General features: G+C 33.8%; 3 protein-coding genes across 3 annotated transcripts; 1 reads left to right on the forward strand and 2 right to left on the reverse strand.

Annotated features, from left to right (window-relative positions):
- Positions 1-1,739: 1,739 nt before the first annotated feature.
- On the reverse strand, positions 1,740-5,491 carry LOC108196701 (calreticulin). Its single transcript, XM_017364104.2, has 14 exons — positions 5,331-5,491; positions 4,300-4,407; positions 3,984-4,176; positions 3,621-3,879; positions 3,466-3,522; positions 3,302-3,349; positions 3,126-3,212; positions 2,987-3,044; positions 2,830-2,897; positions 2,643-2,738; positions 2,511-2,558; positions 2,292-2,321; positions 2,119-2,217; positions 1,740-1,993 (listed from the first exon to the last, which is right to left on the reverse strand). The coding sequence occupies exons 1-14, from the start codon at positions 5,425-5,427 to the stop codon at positions 1,982-1,984; spliced, it is 1,260 nt and encodes a 419-aa protein (XP_017219593.1). The 5' UTR covers positions 5,428-5,491; the 3' UTR covers positions 1,740-1,981.
- A 4,435-nt stretch (positions 5,492-9,926) lies between these two features.
- LOC108193307 (peptide chain release factor PrfB2, chloroplastic) lies at positions 9,927-21,417 on the forward strand. Its single transcript, XM_017359909.2, has 7 exons — positions 9,927-10,415; positions 16,933-17,145; positions 19,722-19,823; positions 20,034-20,171; positions 20,403-20,710; positions 20,793-20,946; positions 21,131-21,417. Exons 1-7 carry the CDS (start codon positions 10,023-10,025, stop codon positions 21,263-21,265), a joined length of 1,443 nt encoding a protein of 480 aa, XP_017215398.1. The 5' UTR covers positions 9,927-10,022; the 3' UTR covers positions 21,266-21,417.
- Positions 21,418-22,665: 1,248 nt separating this feature from the next.
- On the reverse strand, positions 22,666-24,855 carry LOC108193761 (ribosomal RNA small subunit methyltransferase). Its single transcript, XM_017360576.2, has 2 exons — positions 24,459-24,855; positions 22,666-23,663 (listed from the first exon to the last, which is right to left on the reverse strand). The coding sequence occupies exons 1-2, from the start codon at positions 24,771-24,773 to the stop codon at positions 22,917-22,919; spliced, it is 1,062 nt and encodes a 353-aa protein (XP_017216065.1). The 5' UTR covers positions 24,774-24,855; the 3' UTR covers positions 22,666-22,916.
- Between the last annotated feature and the right edge of the window lie 1,238 nt (positions 24,856-26,093).

The following is a 26,093-nucleotide window of genomic DNA, read 5'->3' on the forward strand; positions in this document are numbered from 1 at the left end:
GTCATATTCTGCAAGTTATTTTTTTTACAAATCTACTTGGTAAACCATTCATCACAGCTGGCCTTTGTACCTGAAACTGACATTTCGTGGATGTAGAATTGAGCATTCGATTCGGTTTATCAAATATTGAACTGAAATTATTTGATTTGGTAAATCGAACCAAAATAATTTTAGCGTGCTATTCGGTTTTTAGGTTTACCAGTATGCTACCTTTTTTGAATTTGGCTTTTATTTACCACTATGCTCCACTTTTTAAATTTGTTGACTGTAATGTGGAATCAAGCTACCATAATATGATGCTGGCTACTTGAAGTTTGAAGTTCTTGAAGTTCTTACTGCTATTTTTTTCCAGTTTGTGCCGTGTTTTATTCACTATTTCGTAATTTTGATTTTTTATTCCCGTATTCGATTTTAACTTTGTCCGGTTTTAGTTTTCCCGCTATTTTCATAATACAAAAATTAAAAGCATTCACTACTGCTTCGGGAAAAAAGCCACTGCTTCCATCTACTGATCACAGTTTATTAAATAAAGAGTTATATGCAATTGGCACCCCTTATGTTTGGACATAATGCATATTGCACCTAATAGTTTTGGAAAATACACTTTGCAGCCCCAGACTTTTAACCCGTAGACATTTTGCACCCTTTTCGTTAACTTTTGCAGGGGCATTTTGGGAAATCTAATTATATTTAATTAAAATCAGACCTTTAATTAAATTTTCTGACCATCTAAACGATATTTTTCGGAAAAATTTAAAGAACGAAAGTTGTAGAGAATAAAAAGATCTTTTTAGAACAATAAGGTTCAAAATTTAAATAATTATTTAAAAACGATTGTTCATTTTTACAAGATTTCCAATTTTTGAATTTTTTTAGAATAATTATAAAAAGAATTACAAAAATTTTGAACCTTATAGTTTTAAGAAGATTTTTTTATTCTCTACAAATTTCGTTCTTTAAGTTTTTCCAAAAAAATCGTTTAGATGGTCAGAAAATTTAAATAAAGGTCTTATTTTAATTAAATATAATTAAATTTCCCAAAATGCCCCTGCAAAAGTTAACGGTAACGGCAGAAATTAACGAAAAGGGTGCAAAGTGTCTACGGGTTAAAAGTCTGGGGCTGCAAAGTGTATTTTCCAAAACTATTAGGTGCAATGTGCATTATATCCAAACATAAGGGGTGCCAATTGCATATAACTCTTAAATAAATATTAATTTTATTTATTTTACACATTTTTCTGATCTCCGCCACATTATTCCCGATACAAAGAATTGGATGGAATGTACACGTTACTAAATTACTGAGTATAAAAGTACAAAAACTATTATACCAAATTTACTTCAACGCTGGCAGTGTTTGCATATTTATGTTCACGACACCCGTTAAAATCAGTTAACCAATTATTTAGGTAATAAAAAGGCAGGCAAGATATATGGGCTAACTTTAGTTGAAACAGTTTAAACACTACTCCCTCTGTTTCAAAATGTATAACGCTTTGACTTTTTACACACATTTCAAAATATTTTGACCAAGCACTTAGAATCATCATTTCTTTTAAAAAAAATTATACTTTAAAATTTTGGCTATATACTTTTATTTAAAAAATAAAATTTTAAAAATAATAAATATAAGTACATAGTCAAAGGATTTTAAACTAGTTGAAAAATGTCAAAGCTAGTCATACATTTTGAAACACGGAGGGAGTATTAAAATTTTCGAATAGCCAACGTAAAGTAAATGAAGTTCAAAATCCGGTGTATCAGCATTAAGCTATCACAAACTGTTAAATATAAGAAGTTGAACAAGGGCAAGTCTATCAAGTATGAATAGATAAGTTTGTCTTTCAGTTCTGCCTCAGATTGTTTCATTTACTACACGAAAAGCTTATGCTAGGCCGATTTCTAAAATAAATTTAAAAACACCTTCACCGAAGCAAACACCTATCTCAAATAGTCAAGTGAGCACGGCTCTGTTGAACAGCTATAGCTCATCCTGCAAAAATATGATGATATTTGATAAGATGGTGTAGGTTAATCTGGTTTATATGAAACTATTTAATTTTTTTGCAATTGCTAATTCAATGTGCTTTATATTATTCAGCACTTGACCACTTTTACCTTGGGTTCAGAATCCGCTTCAGCAACGTTGTCATCTTCATGATCTTCCTTGTCTGTTTCACCATCATCAGAATCCTCAGCATCTCCTTCATCTTCAGCCTGTAAAATGGATCCAAAGCAGTTAAGTCTCGGCTTAGAGGAGACTTGTATAGAGAAAAGTTTCAAATGCTTACATCAGAATCAATTGGATCGTCCTTTGATTCCTGAATACAAAAACGATTAGAGTTAGTTTTTCTCAAGTTTTCCATGTCTAAAACATGTTATCTATCTAAAGACAATATTTTAATACATAAACAATTATTCAATGGGAAAAGAAACCAAGGGTGTGAGATTTTAACTTTCACAAACATTAATGTATTATTTCCTTTAAAATTGAAAGAAGATAGTAGTACCTCAGCCTCTTTCTTCTTTTCTGCCTCCTCAAATGCTGCTTTCTCAGCCTGCAAAATCAGTGAATAAAGCAAATTATTAAGCAACCATATTACAGTGGTTAAGCATAACGTTAACAGGAAAAACTATCATACATCTTTGTTCTTGCCCCATGTTTCTTCAGCCACCTTCTTAGCATAGTCCGCATCGTCACAGATCAAGACATTGTCAAAGAGGGTTCCAGATTTCACCTGTTAGACATGAGTAAAAATACAATTAGTCATGATTTTATCGATGGAGAAAATTTTACTGTTTGCACCAAGCATGGAGAAAAACAATTACCTGCCACAATTCAATGCCAACATACTTTAGCTTTGGGAAAACATAGATCTCTGGGTCATCCTTAAAGTCTACATATGAGAGGAACATACAGTGTTAGTCTGTTACTACATAGAATTTTTTAAGGTTATGTGATCAAAGCAAATTGTATGACAAGAACCTGGGTTGTCAATCATAGGTGCCTTCCACTTTCCTTTGTAGGCTGGATTCTTAATTTTCTGCACATAAATATAGTCTAATAAATATTGAGCTCATGCTTCTTAAATATAGTTGGACAAACGTATGTAAAACTGACAGACCTTGGGTGTCCATGGACCCTTGTACTCGGGATTTGGGACTGTTGGTGGTGTCCACTCACCATCTTCCTCATCATCCCAGTCCTCTGGCTGAAGTTAAAAAAACATATTAAACCAGTTAGAATCTGCTGGAGTTCTCAGACTGTGCTGACAGAGAATCTGCGAAAATTAAATGTTACCTTCTTGGCATCAGCATCTTGTATCTCCTTGGGAATGTCATCATAACCCTGTATAATAAGACATGCATTAACTTTACTGAATCATATCTGAGGTATAAGCATATCAAATCATATGTTCAGAAACTTTCAACATGTATTTACATAAAGAGAATGAAAGCCTGTACCTCTGGTTTCTTATCTTCAGGATCAGGGATGAATTCTTTGTCATCCCAGTCTTCAGGCTGTCAGAATAATGGGGCGGGAGGTTCAATATTATCAGCAGAGTGCCGAAACTACAACTGAAAATAAAACATATACAGGGTAAAACAGAAGAAGTTACCTTTTTCGCCTCGGGATCCTTAATTTTCTTTGGTGGAAGGAGATCCCAGTCAGAGTACAAACTTCCAGTCTGCTTTTCCACATTATCAATGAGAATGCTGTAGGTAGCATCAGGACGAAGGATGAAGGTATATACATGAGACAGCTGGTCAGTTTCACAAGGAACATCCTTCTTAATCAAGTGATTTGTGTCATTGTATGTAAGGATGGCATGTACTTTCTTGGTGCTATATCCACAGATATCAGGTCCAAACATGATACTGCATAAAGAAACATATAAAATACAATCAGTAACCCAGCCTTCACCCACAGTGAATAACAAAAGTACAATTATAGGCGTAAATGACATTAAGTAAAGCATCACCTGTATGGGGTATCACCGCCAAATTTCTTTTGATCCACTTCCCCACTAAGCAACTTCATGTAGCCACCACCACAGTCAAGCTTTTGTTCATGCTTGACCAAAAACTGAAAAACTAAGGTCTGGTCTTTGTTGCTGAATTCGGGAAACTCAGCTGATATAGCATAAAACCTGTAGTCTTCACTAGTTTGGATACCTGACAACCCAATGGAATATTCCCATCAATTTCTCAAATCTAAACTGTATAACATCCGAGTTAAGCTTATTCTAAATGATATCAGAATTAATACAGGCTATGCAAATGATATAAATTGGCTACCTTTGTCGTTAGAGTCCCCATTCCATTTACCAGAAGTGTAATTCCACTCCCCTGCCATGTTATCATCTTTCTTCCAGTCCGATTTAACCCACCTATCCTCCCATCCATCTGAAGTAACACATGACCAAATATTTAATTAGAAAACTAAGATTAAAAAATTAAAACAAATAAGGATCATAACGAAAATTACAATGGGAAATTAAACACAACAAGCTAACACATTCTTAAGACTTCAAGTGTAACAACAAATTTAATCACTAGTGAACTAATACTGTTATACCAGCAAACAAGAAATAACATATTTGTCAATGATAAGACCTAGGCCTCGAGGTTTTAGTCAGTGAGCATGCCAATGTCATCAAATCTATAGTAATAAATTAATAAAAACTACAATTCACGCCTGACAAATACTGCCTTGTTTCCTATATGATTCCATCATTAATTGATAAAATAAAACACAAGTTTCTCTTTTACATTTCTGTTAGTAAACCTCAGAAAACTAAACAGAAATGCATTACATGTTTCTGGTAATCAACATAAGGTCAGCTACAGTAAATACACAATGTCATTTAACATTCCGAGGACAGATCAAACTGTCCCTATCCAAACATCATGTATACAAAACCATTTTTTGACTATTTTAGTAACATTTCTAAAACGATCATCCAACACGTCCATCATTATCCTCATCACAAATAAAACAGTCTCTAACACTAAAATGTAGCCTCTAAATAGACTAAAGTTACGAAAAAAACGATCGCATAAAAAACAATCAAACACACATACATTCAGCTAAATCGCAACTTTTCAGCTAATTAAATCACTCAACACAACCTAATTCACAGATCTAGGTCACCAAACCACTAATCACACTCAATTTAACCGCAAAAACAAAGAAAAACAACATAAACATACAGATCTCAACACGTATATAATCACATTCGACTCCGATCCTTCAAAAAAACTTAAAATCAACCTCATAATTCAAAAAAGCACAAAACAGTAGATACAAACAGTCTCTATGTATATACCTTCAAAGCGTTCCTCGAAGAAGACCTTGGCAGAGGCGATCGCGAGAAGAGAGAGAAAAGCTAGAGAGAGAAAGCTAGGGTTTAATCGAGTCGCCATAGCTAGATGATAAGTATCGTGACCTGAGAGAGTGAGTGTGTGTGTGCAGTATATTTATAGTGGTGTGTGTATCGTGTCACCGATCTGTTTCATTGGGGTTTACGCTAGGGGTGGTTAGGTAATTTCACAAGGGTTGAAGTCTGACGTGGAAGCCGGCGATGAAGTGGACGAATGGAAGTTTGACACGTGCAATTTCTTTGTCATTGGTGTCACGCTGTTTACGTGGATTGGTTGTTGGGTTTAGCTTTGGGTTGAGATATATATGGAATATTCCGTCTTTAACCTTTATTTTCTTCTCTTTTCCTTAAAAAGAATTTCTTATTGTTTTCTTTGTCTAAATCCAGAAGATTTATATATATCCGTAAATATCTTTGAGAGAATTATAAAAATATTTTTGTCCAAAATTACTTACATAAATAATATTAAATTGAATGAGATTGCAAGTCCTTGTTTTTCCTGGTAGAAACAAGATATGATGATGCGCCGTTTTTTATATTAAAAAAATATAATTTGGATATTTTTAAAAAAATTATTTTTCTAGCTCTTCTGTTTTTCTTGTTCAATATAATATTATTAAATATGATTTTTTTCAAATAATTTATCATTTAGTAGAAAGTGTGTAATACACAAATTTGACAATTACTAACGTAGACAATAAGCAAGTTCCTAAAATTCAAAACAACTTACAAATGCGTTGATTTATAAAACACAACTTGTTAATGGGAAGAAACGAGTTCATTAGGTGGGATATAAACAATGGGAGAATTGTATCATTTGTAGGGCCGTTGTGGATTATCATCGAAGTTAAAATGATTGGGATAAACGATCTCACAAAATATTACAAATTGCACATGCTGCATGCGAGAACAAGTCATGAAACATATTGCAATTTATTTTTTTCTAAAAAGGGAACGCTTATATACAATATTTATTTAATTTAGCAGACTATTTCAAATGAAAAATGCTACAAATCTCAAAAGTGTTCTCAGATTATTTTTTCCCAAATTCAAGTGACGATGTATGATTGGTTTTTCTCACACTTGTAGCAATGGTATCCCTTGTATGCACATGTAATTAAAATGATCATACGTGTACCACATTTTTTGGTAAAATGATTTGGAACAAATTTTAGGGTACATAACATTATTCGTTTCAAATATAATAAATAATTAATTAGAGATATAAAATGGGGTGAAGGCCCTATTTAACTATATTTATAAAAAGGGTGCCCAAAATAACGACCGATGGAACTGGTGTCCTAAATACCTAATTAAACGCGCATTTTAAACATGTGTATATGTCAATTACGCATCTCTGACATGCGAGTGTCAGAAGTTTACCTGCAACTACACAACTCAACTGTACTTCGACGTAATCCAAAAGATGATGCCTCTTCCCTTTCACTTCTTCTGTACTTTGAGCTCTGAGAGGCGGAAACCCCAACTTGAAACTTTCAAGACAGCTTCCTCCACAAATGGTTTTACATTTCCCTGCCGAACTCTTTTACATATATATTCCCAACTATCGGCCGGATGTGCAAATACTTCAAACACGCCTACACCATATGCGTATGCTATTACTACTTTACTTCTGTTTGCACAAGTCGTTTCCAGCAAACCCATCTACACCATGTCCTTATCTCAATCCCCTTGATCTGCAATTTGTCGCCTGTAACTTTCCGCACATCACTGTGACAAAGCCAACTTCCTCGCCGCGCGTAAACCAGTTCAACGACATAAGCCAAAATAGTGATAAATACACATAGCCTAACCCCTTTTTCTTTGTAACCCAATCTTTTTTGATGTTCAATCGTGCATTTGTTTTGCCAGATATGCCAGGTCAAAGATGAATCACTAGACCTAGTATGCGCATTCACAAAATGCGTGTGGCAGTGGGTAAAAAGGACAGTGTTACAGAGTCTCAGTATTTTGGTCACGTGGTACTGAAATTTTAGTTATTTAGGGCATTTTCTCTATAAAATGTCTATTTTTCGATTAAAGTGTAAGAGCATTTTTAAGACGTTAACTAAAATGGTTCAACGAGATAGGTAGACTAACTAGAGAGCGTATTCAACAATAGATTAAAATTGTTTGTTAAATTGGACATGTACGATATTAAGTAAAAATTGTTTAACTTGTATTTCATCTGTCCTCTTTCCCCCCGGGTATATTTTAAAATAAGTATTTATTATAATTTTTTTTATTGATGAATAATGATTTAAAACACACATAATGATATTTCAAAATTAAGACACAGTTTCAAATTTTAATTTTAAATTTTGATCTAAGACATTATCGGATTTGCTCCTCCAACTTAAGCGAGGACCAGGACAACTACTTAGCTATAAATATAAATGTTTAGTGCATCACATCAACTAGGCCTGTCAATGGATCGGGTTCGGATCGGATCAGCCTAAATCCATATCCATATTCATTTATTTTACCAGATTCGGATTCGGATCGGATCGGGACTGGATTTTTTATAGGTCGATCCATATCCATATTCGTTAGGATCACGGATCACGGATCGGATATCCGGATCCATTTAACTTTTATGATTTTTTTTTTGACTAAGATTTAAAAGCTTTGGTAGTCTGGTAACTCGTTTATCATAATAGTGAGACTGATTGTTTAAGGTGAAAAACATAAACATATAGAAGGAGTTCAAGTTTTGTCTCAGAATATTAGACCACCAGGCACCAAGCATAAATGTTACTGAACCACTGTCACATTTCTATGTACACCAGACACAATTCCTACTGACGGGAACTTTTGAGGGAAGCATAAACTCAGCTAATACATTAACTTGACACATATTAGTCTCAGGTTGTAAATACTTATTAAGAATATAATATATTATTACATAATATATAATATATATTTAGATTATATTATATATATCTCTCTCTCATATAGAATTAACCGGATCGGGTTATAAACGGATCGGATCATACTAAATCCATATCCAATCCATTTATTATCGGATTTTTTTAATCGGATCGGATTTTTTTTCCTTAAATCCATATCCGCTAAAATGACCTCGGATCGGATCGGATCGGATCGGATTTTCGCTCCATTGACAGGCCTAACATCAACCGGAAGTGTGTGAAGCAAGGTTACCTGTGCAGTGAATAAATAAAATGAGTGATGTTTGAGAAAATAATATAAATTATTCAAATATTATGGGAAAAAACAATAGGATATAAAATTCAATGAATGGAAAAATAGTTTAAGCCGAAAACACTATCTCTTGAAATTTTTGAAAAATAGATAAGTGAGAACTTCACGTGCAAATTGAAATCTTTAATAAAAGAAAAATGAATAAATATATGTGAAAGGGGAATGGGGCCGGGATTTTTGAATCTCGAACAATATCAAAATAAGTGTAAAAACAAAATATCGTTGATACTGCCTATATCAAACTAACTAAATGATAAAAATTATTAAGAAAAATAAGTAATTATAATTCAAAATTATTCATATTATATAAAATTTTGTTTACTCTAAACATATATCATCATTATCTAAAAATATTGCCAACATATTTTATATTGACTATATTTAATAAAAAAAATTCTCAAACTTCACAATCTGAATTTGAAATATACTAAATATCAAAATTTAAAAATATAATCCCGAATATCATAATAAAACACTACATCATGCCGTTTAAGTTTATGATGAAGAGAATACCATATGTGTTGTAATAAAAAGTGAGGATATTACATGGGATTGGGTTTTAGACATCAGATAAGGTATCATTAGGAAGCAAGTTATATAATCTCATGTTAGGATTTTTAGAATTTGAGGCATTTTTTTATAAATTTGGGCTAGAAAACGGGAAACGTGTGATGTAGTATATTTTTTTTAAATATAAACATTAAAAGTCTTAATGTCATAAAGTGGTATTAGAGACTATATTCTGTGACGTAATATTTGATGTATTATTACTTCGAATTGTGATAAACGAGACCAACACATATTTAACTAATCTCAAAATTTTTCAAGTCATATTTCACATCATTTATTATTATATTAAAACTATTTTATTTATAACAAATTAAAATAATAATAAAATATCATTTTCAAAATACAGTAATTCAATTTAAACAAACTGTTTTACATCTTTAACAAATTTAATGGAATGTGTTACAAGTTCATATAACCAATTGTAATCATCCATTGAATATTGCTCTAACTTGTTTTATTTTATTATTCAGATTATTAAAATTAAAATCTCTTCTGGCAAAAAAAAACTTTGATTTCTAAATCTTGAAGTTTGTGTAGAAATTATTTTATTTGATATTTTTTTGAAACTATTTTATTTGATATTTTATATTAACCATTTTGAGTAGGTATATATATTGATATTATTTATCTTTTTTCAGAAAAATGATTCTTAGTATTTAATATTTATGTATTTTAATTTACGCTCGAACCGGTGCGTTGCATCCCGGTAATTCCGGTTTGTCATCAAATTGAAGCCGTGGGTTTAAGCAGACTAATCCAAACTTTTTGTTAAACCCTTTTGTAGAGCATGAGTTCAAAGCTCTTTCTTTCACCCACGAAAACAATCAATCAATTAGCAATATTATCATGTCATATCTCATACTAAAAAGATCATTCAGAAGACTAATATCATCATCTTCATCAATTCATTTTCAAAACCCTAGTTTCAAATCCCAATGTCACCATTTCTGCAGTTCACATCTTAAAAACACAATTCAAGCTTCTGGGTATCATTCTTTTTGGAAAAGATGTAGGGGGTCAGTTTTATTTTCTGCTAATTATTTAAAGATTTCATCTTTTGGTCCAAGTGAGCGTTTTTTTGGGTCTGGGGCTGCTGTTGAGCTATCAAGCTCTGATGGGCTTACTGTTGAAGGAATTATTGCTAAACAATGGCCCATTGTTGAAGAGAGTGTGAGTGATTGGAAGAGCCATGCTTCTTCTATTGCTCAATCCATTCATCTTATCAAGAAAAGATTAAAGGTAATAGTCTCTTTTCTATGTTTGCAGTAGAATTTGTTTTGGTGCCTTGAATGCAATATGTTCCAGAATTTCGGTGTCATACTTATATTTATCGAATAATAGTACCTCTGTGTAGATATCGCTAGTTTGACAGTAAAAGCACACAAAATTTGCGACCAAAGTTCAACAATGTAGTATTCTGTGCCTTTTGGGTGTAAAATGTTTAAGAAAGCAATGTCGGTTTAGTTAATTTGTAATAGAGTAAATTTCAGAGTTGTGGCCAAACTTTACACCGAGTTACAGGAAGTTGGCCAAGTTTTGAAATTCTCAAACAGTTGGCCCAGATCTGTCTCCGCTTTTTAAACGTGTGGCTCCCGTTAAGTCCCGCTAAAATTGTGCCGTTAACTTTTATAATTGTGGAGTAAATTTCAGAGTCGTGGCCAAACTTTACACCGAGTTACAGGAAGTTGGCAAACTACAGTACAAGCTCATATACTTATTTATTCGGAATATTACACACACCAAAAGCTTCTCAACTCCAGTGAACGGCTGAGAAAATGTGTAGAGATGCAAGTGGACGGCGCTCCACTAAATCACTTGTTGAGGTTGATGCAAAGTGTGAGTTACCGAATAATTTATTTGTATTCATTCTTAATGAAGAAGGTAAAAGTCCTGTTGAGGTGTGTTTGAGGGTGGAATACCCGTGGCGTCCAATCTGGTGCACTAAATGTTCGAAATTCGGACACTCGATTCATGTTTGTCCTATTCTGGCAGGTCTGATATATCAAGAACAATACATGCTTAAGGAGAATAGTAGAGGGGGTCAAGATAATAAGGATCAGGAGGATGGTTTTACTGTAGTGCAATGGAAGGTTAAGGAGAAAATGGTGGACCCTAGAGGGACTGATCAGCAGGCGAAAAGAAATGGTAAATCTGCAAAGTTTCAGTTTCATTCTGTTAAGAAAGGTGTGATTATAAAAGACAAGCAATGTAATAGCAGCTTGGATAACTTCGGGAGCTCTGGAGGTAAACAGGGTCAGCAGTTACAGATAACCTGAATGTAGGGGTGCAGAACATGTTTGAGGTGCTGCTGGAAAGAGAATATGGAAGATACTATTAATTTTGATAATGCTTGAACATGAATTCTGCGGAGTCACAGACATTACGGCAGAATCAGCAGAACATGGAGATTCAGGTGGGTGGGGAGAAAAAAAATCCGTGGGGCACATTATTAATGATAGAGTGCAGGAGTGCGTGCTAAGCGGCTGCAAATTATTGCCCGCTGAAATAAATCTGATGGAACAGCGGATAGAAGAAAGGGAGAAGCTGCAGATTAATACTAAAGAGATTAGCAGTGCCTCATGTATCTCGGTGTAAAGTTTGGCCACAACTCTGAAATTTACTCCACAATTATAGAAGTTAACGGCACAATTTTAAAGGACTTAAAGGGAGCCACGCTTTTAAAAAGCAGAGACAAATCTGGGCCAACTTTGTGAGAATTTCAAAACTTGGTCAACTTCTGGTAACTCGGGGTGAAGTTTGGCCACAACTTTGAAATTTACTCTCCATAATATTTTAGGATGGCAAGAAAAACATATAAAAAAATCTATGTTCGATACTTTCCAAAGATTATACACAGTCTCTCCACTCTTAAGAGTAGAATTAAGAGCATCTCCAAGAGGCTAATAAATCATTCTTTAAAAAAATAATAAAATATGTGGCTCCTAGTAAGTTAATACATAAAAAAAGGGACAACTCCAACACTGCTTTTTGTACTTGCTTCCTATTTTATATTTTATTCTTATTTGAAGGAAAAGTTGGAGATGGAATTGGAGGGAAGTGAATATTATATTCATAAGTAATAAGTTAAGAGCATCTAAATATTCTTTTAAAGAGAGGAGAGAGAAGAGGCTTTTAAATCTTAAAGAACCTCCGGGATCCTATTGAAGTGCTAGTTCTAGACATATTTTAAATTTGAAGTTAAGAGCTTTTTTAAGAAGCCTATTGGAGATGCTCTAAGACTGAGCAACTTTCACATTTTATAACCTCTGTACCTTACTCTAAGGATGTTGTAACAGCCTGATTCCAACCATAACAAACACAAAAAACATAAAAGCTAAAAAAAACCCTTCAAGATAGATCATTACAAGATTTTACAAATCAGGGGAGGTTCCCAGGTCTGCAGCCTATACATAGCAGCAACTACCAAAATCAAGATTTTAACTAGCCAACTTTATACAATACTAGCCTAAAACTAGTACAAACTATCACACCTCCTGGTACAAAATTCATAAGTCATCTGCTCACTTCACACATCCAGATTGTATGATCAAAAGTAGGAAGATATTAGACTACCCAGCCCGCTTGTACTTTTGCTCTAGTTCTGGTGTTTTTTTGAAAATCATAAATCATCACAAAAATGAGCATTGATATGCCCAGCAAGTCCGAATTCCGATAAGATAAACACAAGAAATATTTCAATTTTGTAGGAAGGAGGAGTAGGCAAGCACACCAATAAACCAACGAATGAAGACAAAAATATACCTGCAATCATGTAACCTTCATTTACTAGAGTGATCAGCTCTAGTGGCCATCAATTATGTAACATGCATGTACTAAATCCATCATTTGTGGCTGATTACCATCATTTAGCCACATAAAATATAATCGCAAGCCATCAAGTGGAAAAGATTATATACCTTCTATGTTTATCACAAGAGCCAATACATAGCTAGCAATTTACTCATCAGGATAAGAAAGTGGAGACAAAGTGATGCTTGTTACTCAACCACATCAAAAATCCCTTTTTACTTTCAATAGAGCTCACTATTAGAGCTGTAAACGAACCGAACTCGGACGAACTCTTACCGAACTCGAACAAAATCTTAACGAACCGAACAGTGTTCGATAATTTTATCGAACAAATTTTTATGTCCGAACTCGAGTTCGGTAACGAACCGAACCGAACCGAACACGAACTGTTCACGAACATGTCGAACCGAACCGAACACGAACCAAACACGAACAGTTCGCGAACAATAGATATTTTAAAATAATATTCAGGCTATTTTCAAATTAATTTAATAAAAAAATTACCTCAAATATTTTATTTATATATTTACAACATATACAATATCAATTTTAAATTAATGTACAATTATAAAATAATATTATTACCTAAATTATGAATATTATATATTATATTTACATATAATATTATAAATATTTTTATATATTGTCGAACGAACACGAGCATAATGAACCGAACACGAACACGAGCTTAACGAACCGAACACGAACCGAGCACCCTAAAAGTTCGGTTCGGTTCGTTAAGCTTATCGGACGGAAAATGTTGTTCGAACTCGTGTTCGGTAAGCTTATCGGACGAGCTTACCAAACTCGAACACGAACCGAACCGAGCGAGCTTACCGAACAGTTCGGTTCGTTTACAGCTCTACTCACTATAATTCACAATAAGGCTACCAAATTAAAAAGAAATAAGAAGAAGTTCACAAACCTCTACTGGAAACCAACAATCAAAGCAACAGAAACAAGGGAGAACAGAGTAGACTACGAAAAAAACCATTAAAAGAAAGAGGGAAGGACTTGCCTGCCTTATCTTCTTTGTGCTTAATTCTTTCTAATTCTTGATTACTACTTGTTCTTTGTTTTCCCTCTGTATCTATCCTTCTCTCTGTTTTTGGGAATAAACCCCTAATTTTCCTCTCCCCTCTCTATGTCCTCACTCACTCGGCACCTGATGCTTGTTTCTCTTTTCTCTTTTTTTTTTCTTCTTTCTTTCTATTTTCCTTTTAATAAATCAATTCTTAGCACTTAATAAAAACTATTATAAAGATATTCAAAAAATTCCATTTATTAGTATTATTATTAATATGACAACTTTATAGCTAAATCAATATACTTATATAAAGGAGAAGCGAGGGGCGTGTAGGTGGCGCCTCTCACATCGCTCCGTTCTATTTTTCTAATTTTTTGGAATTTTTGGATGAAAAATATCAAAAATTAGAACTACCTTTTTTAGTTTCAGGTATATTAGAAGCAAGTTTCAGAATCTGATTTTGTTTCAAATTCTTTATGGAATAGAGTAACTTGAAAGTTTTAATCTGATTTTGTTTCAAATTATTTAATTATGGGGAAGACAAATTATTTATGGAATATAGTAGCGTGAAAGTTTTAATCTGATTTTGTTTTAGATTATTTAATTATGGGAAATAGTAGATACTTATATGAAGGAGAAGCGAGGGGCGTGTAGGTGGCGCCTCTCACATCGCTCCGTTCTATTTTTCTAATTTTCTGGAATTTTTGGATGAAAAATATCAAAAATTAGAACTACCTTTTTTAGTTTCAGGTATATTAGAAGCAAGTTTCAGAATCTGATTATACGATATTAAAAAAATAAAGGTTGTTGCAAGCAAATGTGGTTATAGACCGCAATATTGGAGTCAACAAATCCAAATACAGGAAAAGAATATAGTCTTGACATGATATTGATGGTTGATATAAATAAGTTAACTATTAGTGATGTATGTTTGTTGGTTATTCTTTTATAATATTTGTTTTGTTCATCAGACATGTTTGTTGTTGTTAATTTTTATATGATTAACCAACTTTTGTTCCGTTCAAGCAACTTTTCAGTAAAGGTTGTTTATACAGTATTAAAAAATAAAGGTTGTCACAAGCAAGGATTGTTATAGACCGCTATCTCACAGATTTAAGTTAGATGTTTTTGTGAACAATCAATCCAAAAAAATTGGGGGAAGGTGACAATGTAAGAACATGATTACTTTTCAAAAAAAAAACAAATAAAATTAAGATTCGTCATACTTTAAATTGTTAATTATGTGTATAAATTTATTTTCATTTTTTCACCATGAATTATAGTCCAATTTTGCAATTTTATATATTAGTATTGGTAATAGACCGCTATCTCACAGATTTAAGTTAGATGTTTTTGTGAACAATCAATCCAAAAAAATTGGGGGAAGGTGACAATGTAAGAACATGATTACTTTTCAAAAAAAAAAAACAAATAAAATTAAGATTCGTCATACTTTAAATTGTTAATTACGTGTATAATTTATTTCCATTTTTTCACCTTGAACTATAGTCCAATTTCGCAATTTTATATATTAGTATTGGTATTACATCAAGATTTTTATAATATAAATTTATTTTGTCCTGCAAATATTAATTTTGAAACATTAATATACTTTTTATAGACAGCCACAAAATTATTTTATTCTACAAATATTAATATTAAATCATTAATATAATTTTTATAGGCCGGCGCAACGCGCGGCTTCTCAACTAGTTTTAAACTAATTTAATATCTAACAAACTTTCACACCACTATTTTAATTAATAACTCTATTTACCAAGGTAGTGCCAACTCTTACTATTATTTATAAAACCAACCTGATGCATTACAGATGTGTCGCTTGGTTAAGTTTTTTTGGCACAACACTTGAACCCTATACAAGCATTGATTATGCATTAGCTTTACATTTGATATGTGCTAATTAACAAGAGCTAATTCATTCTTACACAAGCTAGGAATGTCAGTTGATCAGATCATATAGGCAGTAAAGGGAGATTTATGCTCTTTTATGGATTTTGTTTACATCTATGTACATGGTTTTTCCATTTCCTACGTAATATTGTTATCATGGTTGTTACGTCGCTCGACTAGTCGACGACTAGTCGAGCAGTCGGTGGAGGACGGTCGACTGGCCTCCTCGACTGGTTGTTTGTAAGTATTTCGCTCGACTGGTTCATGACTGGTCGACTGGGTCGACTTGTCGACCCGACTGGTCGACCCAGTCGCCCGACTGGTTCCAGATTTGCAAAAAAAAGCCCAGATTTGCAAAAAAAAAACCAGCCCAAGGTATTAAAAAAAGCCCGACTGGTTCCTTCTTTTTATCTACAAGCCCTATTATATGTAAAAACAGAGTACCCACACTAATATATACATACATAACACATATATATACACAGACTCACTGAGTCATATATGTATATACACACAGAATAGTTGTATGTATATATACACACAGTCAAACAATATATATTACACACAATTATACACACACTTATAGAACAGATAATGGAATCAATACACTTGTTTTTTGTTCATATACACACAGTCATATATGTGTATTCTGTTTCTCTGCCTACTGTTTTCTGCTGGCCAGGTATGTATTCTGCATCTCTGTCTTAGTTTACTTTGCTTCCTATAATCCTATTTGTGCAGTCAATTGTGTGTAGAAGTGTAGAATATGTAGATATATATAAAATTACTAATTTTATACTTTGTCGACTAGTGTCGACCAGTCTACGACTAGTCACGACTCGACTTGCCGGACACTCCGGTCGACTCGACTCGACTTACCGACGTAACAACCATGATTGTTATTTGATAAAACTAGTTTCATTTTTCTAGTCTTGGAGTTGATATAACATGATTTCTTCGAGGCTATATATTTATAAACTTTGAAATTATCTTTTTCTTGGTTTTCAGTGGAAGAAGCTAGAAGTTAGACTGGCAATATTATCTTCACAGCTAGAAAAGCCGGACTTATGGGATGATCCTATACATGCAGGGAAAATAAACCGTGAGCATGGTTCACTTGTTAATAAAGTAAAGGCAATAAAGGTGTATGAGCAGGAACTGTTTGAGCATATTGATATGATAAAGCTTGCTCGTGAAGAGAATGATCCAAACATGGAATCGGTGGGCTCTCAATTATTCCTTTCTAGGCATGTTTCTCAATTAGCTCGATTTTCCCATTTTATTAGTCTCACAGCATCTTTAGTTCTATAATTGGTCAGTTTTTTTCCGTGTTAAAGTTATAATCGCTCACCTGGTTGGAGTTATTTATATATATTTTTTTGGAAGAACTTTCATTGAAACCTAATCTTATAACATGCATTCATGCAGGCTGTCAATATAGTTTGTCTTCTTATTATATTATTCTAATTTGATCTACTAAGATTTTAAGCTATAATATGTATAACGAAGACATTAAGTCTGTTTAGTCTACTAAAATCAGGGTGCTTGAAGTCATTTTGGATTTATCAGGACCAAGGTTCTCTATACATTTGTAAGACCTTTAAATTTATGTAATAGGAAGATTCTAAAAAAGAGTTGTTATCAGGCTCAAGTAAAGAAGACGAATTTAAAATAAAACAATACGACATTAATAGACAATAGTATTTTAAGACAACACTAAACAGAAACTAAGACATATTGGTGAGAGGGAATGGTTACAAGTTGTAGTTGGCAAAGTAGGACTTTGTCCTCCACTCCTCCCAACGGAAAAAGTTAGAAGAAGTGAAATTGAATCAGTGGGAGTCCTTGTAAAGTTCCTAGTGCATATAATGTGAAAAGTTTAGACTTAGATAAAAAAGAACTTATTGCAAGTAAATAAATATCTACTAATGGCCATGTCTATCAAAACTATACTTGATGTAATAGCAGAAGTGGTACTTCTCGGAGAAAGCCTTAGATGCTTCTTCCTCCCTAATGCCATTAATTATTTACAAGGGATTGTTTTTAGACAGATTCAACATATACTGGCATGCAGCAGCAGAAGAAAGGCGTACATTAAAAGTCCCTTCTGATAATTGCTATATTCTTCCTAGTCCAAATATTTAGAGAATTATAGAATATGTGGAGAACATATGTTCCATATAGCCACATAAACTTAATATGCAACATGCAAGCAAATCTAAATATCCCAATTTGGAACTGTGGCAAGTTGTATAATTACATCCCCGTGATTAAGTTGAGGAAAATTCTATCTCAGGCTATTACACTAAGAAATCATTTAAATATCTGGAAGTCTAAAGCATGTTGTCCTGCTGGATACTATGTACTGACATCATTATGCTGTTGCTGGGCGGACATGACAAAACTTATGCCTAAAAGTCGAGAGGACTTGTTTAGTTCTTGGGATTTGTCTTGTTTTCATGATACCTGCAGCCCACTTAAAAGCTTTCTTAGTTTGACTAATCCCACATTTAACATAATTTAACCCTCCTGGCTCCTACAGTGATTTCTAGTTGTACTTAAAATTGAAAACTAGAAATTTTAGACCTAGCAATTGGTTACACATTGAATGTTATATAAGTCCAACATAAAATAAAGTATGACAAAATTTCAGAGAATCTAGTTTACTGCAGTCCATGCAGTTGTAAGGATCAGCATGATAGTAGAGAATAGCATTGTTAATCAATTCATCTGGAGATTAAACTCCTATTAACCACAGATATCAGTCACTGCCTTTGTTACATTTTTAATGAAAACACCAAATTTAAGATGCATTGAGAGACTTGTGTGCTTCAGCTTATGATGTCATATTGCTGCTGCTATAACACTATCAAGAATGACACCATTCAAGTGGAATCTACATGTGGTATGTTGACAGTAAATCAGTTAACGTATGGACAAATTATTATTTAATTCAACTATAGGAGCTCTTGCAAAATCCACAATTTTTTGTAATCACTATACCAATAGAAATTTTTCACTTGGTAATCGAGAGTTGAAGTGGACATTTGATATTTGTTGTATACTATACTTGACAGTTGACAAGTTCTTATGTCCACAATTACAAATTATACTTTTCACGCGACACAGCGATGCATGACACTTTGTGGACATCTGGACATATGTTTGGTCTAAATCCAGTACAAAATGAGTTCTTTTGAAGTAAAATGACTGAGTTTCACATGTAAATGTAAGAGGGGAAGCACTGTTGATACAACTTTAATGGCTAGGAATGTAGAATAATTGTCACATGTATGCTTACTGCGTCACATGTATGCTTACATAATTAAGAAACATTGGATAAAGAGGAAACTTTATGAGGGGTGAGTCACAATTCACACAGATTGGTGCAGTTTTTAAGCATGTGACTTTATGAGGGGTTAGTCCCAATTCAGAGTGTGTGTGTCTATATGTTCTCTATCTGGTTCTTTCTTGCTTTATTAGTGAAGGTCTGTATTCTAATCGATTTGTAAGCTTAATTGTTATCGCAATTCACACAGATTGGCGCAGTTTTTAAGCATGTGACTTTATGAGGGGTTAGTCCCAATTCAGAGTGTGTGTGTGTGTCTATATGTTCTATATCTGGTTCTCTCTTGCTTTATTTGTGAAGGTCCATATTCTAATCGATTTGTAAGCTTAATTGTTATTGCAAAAAAGATTCTCTATACAAGGTTTTCTGAAAATAATCTTGTGTTAAAAGATTTTTTCTGATGAAGTGCTATATAAATTTAAGTCACGTGTCATTTTTTTAATGACAGGAGTCCATGAAGGCATTAGCGAGTATGAGAAAAAGTATAAAAGAGAAAGAGTTGGAAGCATTGTTAGCTGGGGAGCATGATTCTTGTTCTTGCTTTATAGAGGTAAACTTCATCCACAAATGTGCAGCTTAAATAACTATACTGCCTACATTTCCGTATTATTAAAAGTTACAGAGCCACTTTATATTTAAAATGTGATGGACTTTGTTGTAATAAGTTTCTCATAGTTGTTTGCTATATATGTGACTGAATAAATAAAAAAGGGTGTTCTTCTCAATAATTCATGCAGTCTTTTGGTACCGGTGTTTATAGGTTCAGGCTGGTGCTGGTGGTACTGAGAGCATGGACTGGGCATCAATGGTCATGCAGATGTACAAAATGTGGGCTCAACATCGGGGATATAGAGTTACAGTTGTAGATGTAATGCCTGGTGAAATGGCAGGAATCAAGGTTCAGTTTCACCATCCTTTATCCGATTGTAATATATTTACAGTCTCACTATTCTTTGTCATGAATTTTATATCAATATGCTTATCAGTGATTGCATACGTCTGCCTAGTGATAAAGGATGACCTGTCGTATGAGGCTGCTGAATGTTTGCACTTTTTCCTGGTTGTATGAGATTTTCGGCAGCTTTTTTTATTTTTGCTCAGTAGTTTATATATTGATCTTTTCTTGTAGCGAGCAACAATTAAAGTGGATGGTGAATATGCATTTGGATATGCAAAAGCAGAGGTAGGAGTGCACCGGTTGGTTCGCATATCTCCATTTGATAGTGGAAAGCGCAGGCATACCTCATTTGCTGCTGTTGCTGTGATTCCTATCCTCGATGATGGAGCCACTACCCACTTCCAAATTAATGAATCTGATCTCCGTGTAGAGAGAATGCGAGCTGGGGGTGCTGGTGGTCAGCACGTCAACACAACTGAGAGTGCTGTGAGGATAACCCACATTCCAACTGGAATAAGTGCCTCTTGTCAAAATGAAAGGTTGCCGTCCTTATACTCAAAAGTCTCCATGATACACTTTTCTATTCATTTTGTATTTACTCTTAAGAATCTTAAAAAACAGGTCACAGCATCAAAATAAAGCTTCTGCAATGTCTGTACTTCAATCTCGCTTAGATCAGCTTGAGATAGTTCGTCATGCTCAAGCGAATGCACAACACACACAATCTCTGAATGACATTAGTTGGGGCAACCAGATCCGCTCTTATGTTCTCCATGTATGCATTCTTCTGTTTATTTACCACTGTACCTTTTCTTTTTGGATATAATAGTCACAGTTTCTCTGTATGCAGCAATGATAAACATGTTATGGTTTAGAGGAGTTTGTTTTTGTGAGAATAATTGTTATTGAGCTGTCTGCTGTCCTGACTCTCAATTCTGTTTTGCCTAATTTGTTTCCAGCCATACCGCATGGTCAAGGATCTGCGCACTAACTATGAAGTTTCGGACCCTGACTCTGTTCTTGAAGGTGATCTAGATGCCTTTATCTTCAGTTTTTTGTCTGCTTCAATGGATAAAGATGAAGATGACTTGTAAAATAAATTGGACGAAGCGTAGAGTAAGCTAGCATGGAATTGAATAGGCAAGTCAGGCATCTGCTCCATGCAAGTAATATTACTCAGATTCGATGCTCAATCACTGTGTGATGAAAACCTGCAGCTTCAACTAAGCTTCTACACAAAAAACGATGAAAAACAGAATAATTGTTCCCACTTTAGGTGCATCGAGTCGTAAAGTGTTCTTGATTAATTCTTTTAATATTGTTTGAATATGGAATAATCACCAGATCCTGTAGTTGTGGTCTTTTACAAGTAGACCTTCATTGCCTTTCCGCAGCATGTATTGAGAAGACGAGGCAGGCAGCCAATAAAATTTTTATATTAGTTGGTAACCTTTCCTTTTGGATCAAATATTTTTTATCCTCGTTTTTATGTTATATAAAACTATATCTTCAGGGAATTGGGGGCAGTGATGCATGAGTCTTGAATTTCAAGTATTTGTGATCTAACCAGAACTGTCAATTAATTTAACATGGAGGTCCAGTAATATATATTTGACCTTTAGTTTACTTTTTATTTCCAGTTGTGCTTTGATGCCAATTGTTAAATCACTCAAAACAATTGTGTGACTGCATAGCTAGAATTTTTGTAAGCTCTTATAATCCTCCTAGTTACCATCAGTGGTATGTATACATAACAGAAAATGGTGGTTAGAGTTGACAAATTGTCTACTCGGGTTAGTATTGTGGCATTGAATGAATAACAAGGTTGATTTTTAGTTCCAATGACAAAAGAGCCAACAGCTGTTGCATTTTCTGGGAGTGTCTGTGCCGCTAGAATCTCACAAAGGACATTATTCGCCTCCCACAGTACCATCAAATATAACAGGATGCTATAGCAACACAATCATGGATCAACACCCCAGGAGAGGATTCTGATGTCATCCAGCTTCAAAGTGCTCGATACCAAGCAATTGCCAATGAGTTAGGTGATGACTTTTGCATTTCTAGATGTCAATGCTTTCAGTTAAATTATTCGATTCGGACCCGGATAGAATTGTAATTCTAAGCATGTTTGCTTATTTAACATTTAATCTCTGTGGCTTTCAAGTGCCAACATTGCTGTGATATTTTTTCTGTTGTGATGTCTCTGCAATTCGTGATTCTTATCAATATAATCCTCTTGTGGGTATTTAAGAACAACATTTGTATAATCCTAGCCAGTATCTTTGTATAGAATGAAGTTATTAGTCTAAATAGTACGTGATCTGATGTCTTCAGGTAAAGACTGGAAATATTGCTTGCATTCCTGAACAGGACACAGCCAGCTACAAGTATTTATATCTTGATCTAGATTGTGAAAATTGAAAACACTGCATCTGATATAAGTTTAACCATTTCAGGTTATGCTTTATTGTAGGCAGGTTTACGACAGATAAAAAATTAACAGTCAGAGAACTGAAAATAATATTGTCACAGATAGCCTTAAGTTGCTACTTTAGCTTCACAAGTACAGTGAATTACATATAACAAATGGTGCTCCCCCCAATAATATACCAATGCCTAGTGATAGAAATTATATTATATACTACTCCGAATTACTGAGAAAACCATGTCATGTAAATATGGAATATAAGTTGTTCCAAACAAGATGCGACAGGAAAGCAAAATTGACTCATCAGTTTGAAATCATGAAAAGTGAATTCCTGCCTTGTTAAACAAAGAAAGAAGATGCATGAAATCTGCTTGTGCAAGCTTGGAAGATCTTTTCTCTTCATACCCTCCTTGCTTCAGCACGCTAATAACTTTATCCTTAAAATCAGATCGTTTTTGATCCACATCTTCTACCTCCATCTCCTCATCATCTTCATCCTCTCCGTCATCAACCTCCATACTTAGGTCTTCACCAGCCTCTGCCAAAATTGGGACATCTACTGGCATTTCTGTATCCTCTAATGATCCATTTTCTGATAATCTTAATGCCTGCAATGTTTTGTAGTTCTTTTCTAGAACGGACAACACACTTTTCTGTTTAAATATAGAACCAATAGTCTTGTTCTTTCTATTAAAACAAATTCTGATCAATCCATCCCATTCCTTGAAATTCATTTGAGGAAGTGGTTTCCTTGGTTCGATCCTAACCACCGATGACTCCACTTTAGGAGGGGGCCTAAAGTTATTCTTCCCAACCTTAAGTAAATGAAAAACACGAGCAAAAAGCTGAGTGTTTACAGAGAGACGACAATAGAGTGCGTCACCTGGCTGAGCAACTAACCTCATGGCAAACTCCCTCTGAAACATTATGACTGCACATCGAAAAACTGGTCGGTGCTTCAATAATTTATCAGTCAGAGGAGCAGAGATCTGATAAGGAATGTTTGCAACACAAATATCAAAGTACGGAAGTTCAACCTTAAGCACATCACCTTGAATAATCTGCACATGTTAGCATCTTTAGAAGTTAGATATACTATAGGCACTAGCAAAAAAACATAAAAAAACTACCAAGTACACCCTAGAATATTAATGTAATGTCATCTATAACTAAGAAAAACACACAAGGGACTAAAGACAGAGTATGCGGATAAAGACAGAAGCTTTAGACTGTTCTAAACTAGAATTCACACTTGAGCATAACAGCTTACACAATCTGGAAACAATAACTTAAATGCCAGAAAGGCAGTAACCATGGGAAAAAAGTCAGTCCTTCCTACCACATGATCCAGACTAATACACATCCGAACCCAATATTGTAAGAATTTCATTCAACTTCTATTTTAACAGTCCCTAACTACAACTCTCAGCATCCAATACATAATACAGACTATCATATCGAATTCAAGCATGGATCACAGGATGTTCCCAACTTAAACCACATCGAAGAGCCATCTCGTCTTGATCTTTATCTGTTAACCAGTAGATACCTGTACAACATCCTATATTAACCAAAACCATATTTCTTTCTCCAGGAAAATCGACCCCCGCCAACCCATCCCTGCGGAATTCAATTAACAACTAGCAGCGCTAAATGCTCACAAACAAATTCACAAAAATCATACATATACAAAAACAATATCATATGCATCAGAACTAAAGCTACAATCTTTCCAACAAAAAAAATCCTGATTTCAGTACCCAAAAAACCATTCAACCAAACCCACCAACAAAAGTTACAAAACCCATAAAATCGATAAATCTGACAACAACTACACACATCATAAAAATGAGTACCTTTAGGCGATTAGAAAAAGGGGTCCCCTGAAACCTCCTCTGCAACTCAAGAACCATACGAGAATCAAGCTCAACAGCAATAACAGATTTCCCAGCTTCAAGAAGCTTCTTGGTGAGATTACCAGTCCCAGGACCAATTTCAAGAATGATATCTGTAGGCTTAATTCCTGATTTTTGAACAATTGAGTCTATTAAAAGCGGGTTTTTTAATATATGCTGACCCTTTGACTTGTGAAATTGAATGCCCCCTTGATATGGCTGAGCTCTGGATGATGAAGACGACCCCTTTTCTTTCTTGAATTTGCCGCCTGCCATTGTTTAGAGGAAGAGCTAAGCTAGGGTTTTCAGTTTGCAGTTGGGGTTTTTATACGTTTATTCCAGTTCGGTTTGAGCCGAGTCCTAGTCGAACCGCTCAGAGTTGGTAATTAAGTTCAAAAGTGTGACGTGTATCAAGGGCTGACCCAAAAAAAGTCTATTAAACGGATATTTTATATAATTTTTAAATACAAAACCGGTCTCAAGCATGTTGATTATGTAATTTAAAATTTATTATTTAAAATTTTATATTATATAATTAGTATTTTAATTTTAATAAAATAAATTTTGATTAAATTATATCAATAGATTGATTATATATTTTCTTGATGATTTAGGTTTTATAATATATTTTATATTATAACTCGATATTATGAATAATATTTTAATATTATTATCTATATAATATAAATATGATAGCGCATTTTTGATTATTATAGTTCAATTTATTACTTATTAATATAATATTCATTTTCTTTCAATGTGATCTCCATTTTTTCCTGATACCACATGTTTTATCATTTTAATGAAAAACTAGCATAAAAGCCCGTGCTAGGCACGGGCCCATAATTTACAATATTTATTTTAAAATTATATATTTTAATTTTAATTTAATTTTTGCATAATTTATTTAATTTTATAATTTAATAAATATAAATTTATTTTAAAAATCAACTAATAATGTTAATAATACATGATTCAAGTTGTTATATGGACATATTATTATTCAACTTGAACTAACACAACATAATTTATATATGAAACGTTTATACTTATATTAATTTGTTCAGTCGATTGTTCAATCAAAATTCGATAGTTAAAATTAATTTTAGATCAAATTAATTTGATATAATCACATGATAAACGATCTTTTTTGTTTGACACAATATGATAGATGATCTTTAATTGAACTTTAGTTAGGGAACATGGGTATGGGCGTGTAGGGTCCCATTCTAAATTACTAAAATAAAAACTAATGTGATTAAATAGAATGGTAAGGGTTTCGAGATCGGGATGGACCCCGAGATGGGCTAGACGGAGTCTAAGTGGGGCTTTGTAGGGTCGGGGCGGGACCTGGTGGGACAATGGTGGGGCCAAGTTTTGGCTCCTAAGACTGTCTGAAGCCTGTCCCGGGTCTGTGTGGAGCCTTGGCAAAAAATATTACATGCTTCTTAGAAATTTTTACGATGATTATTTATCTATTAGATATGGTGTTTCGAAATTATTCTCCTATTTTTACATTATTTGCATGACATGTAACTTGATTTTTGGTTTAACTCCGGCCACTTAAATAAAACTTGGGCCATATTCTGGATGACG

The sequence above is a fragment of the Daucus carota genome, chromosome 7, assembly GCF_001625215.2.
Source record: "Daucus carota subsp. sativus chromosome 7, DH1 v3.0, whole genome shotgun sequence".
Lineage (NCBI taxonomy): Eukaryota > Viridiplantae > Streptophyta > Magnoliopsida > Apiales > Apiaceae > Daucus > Daucus carota.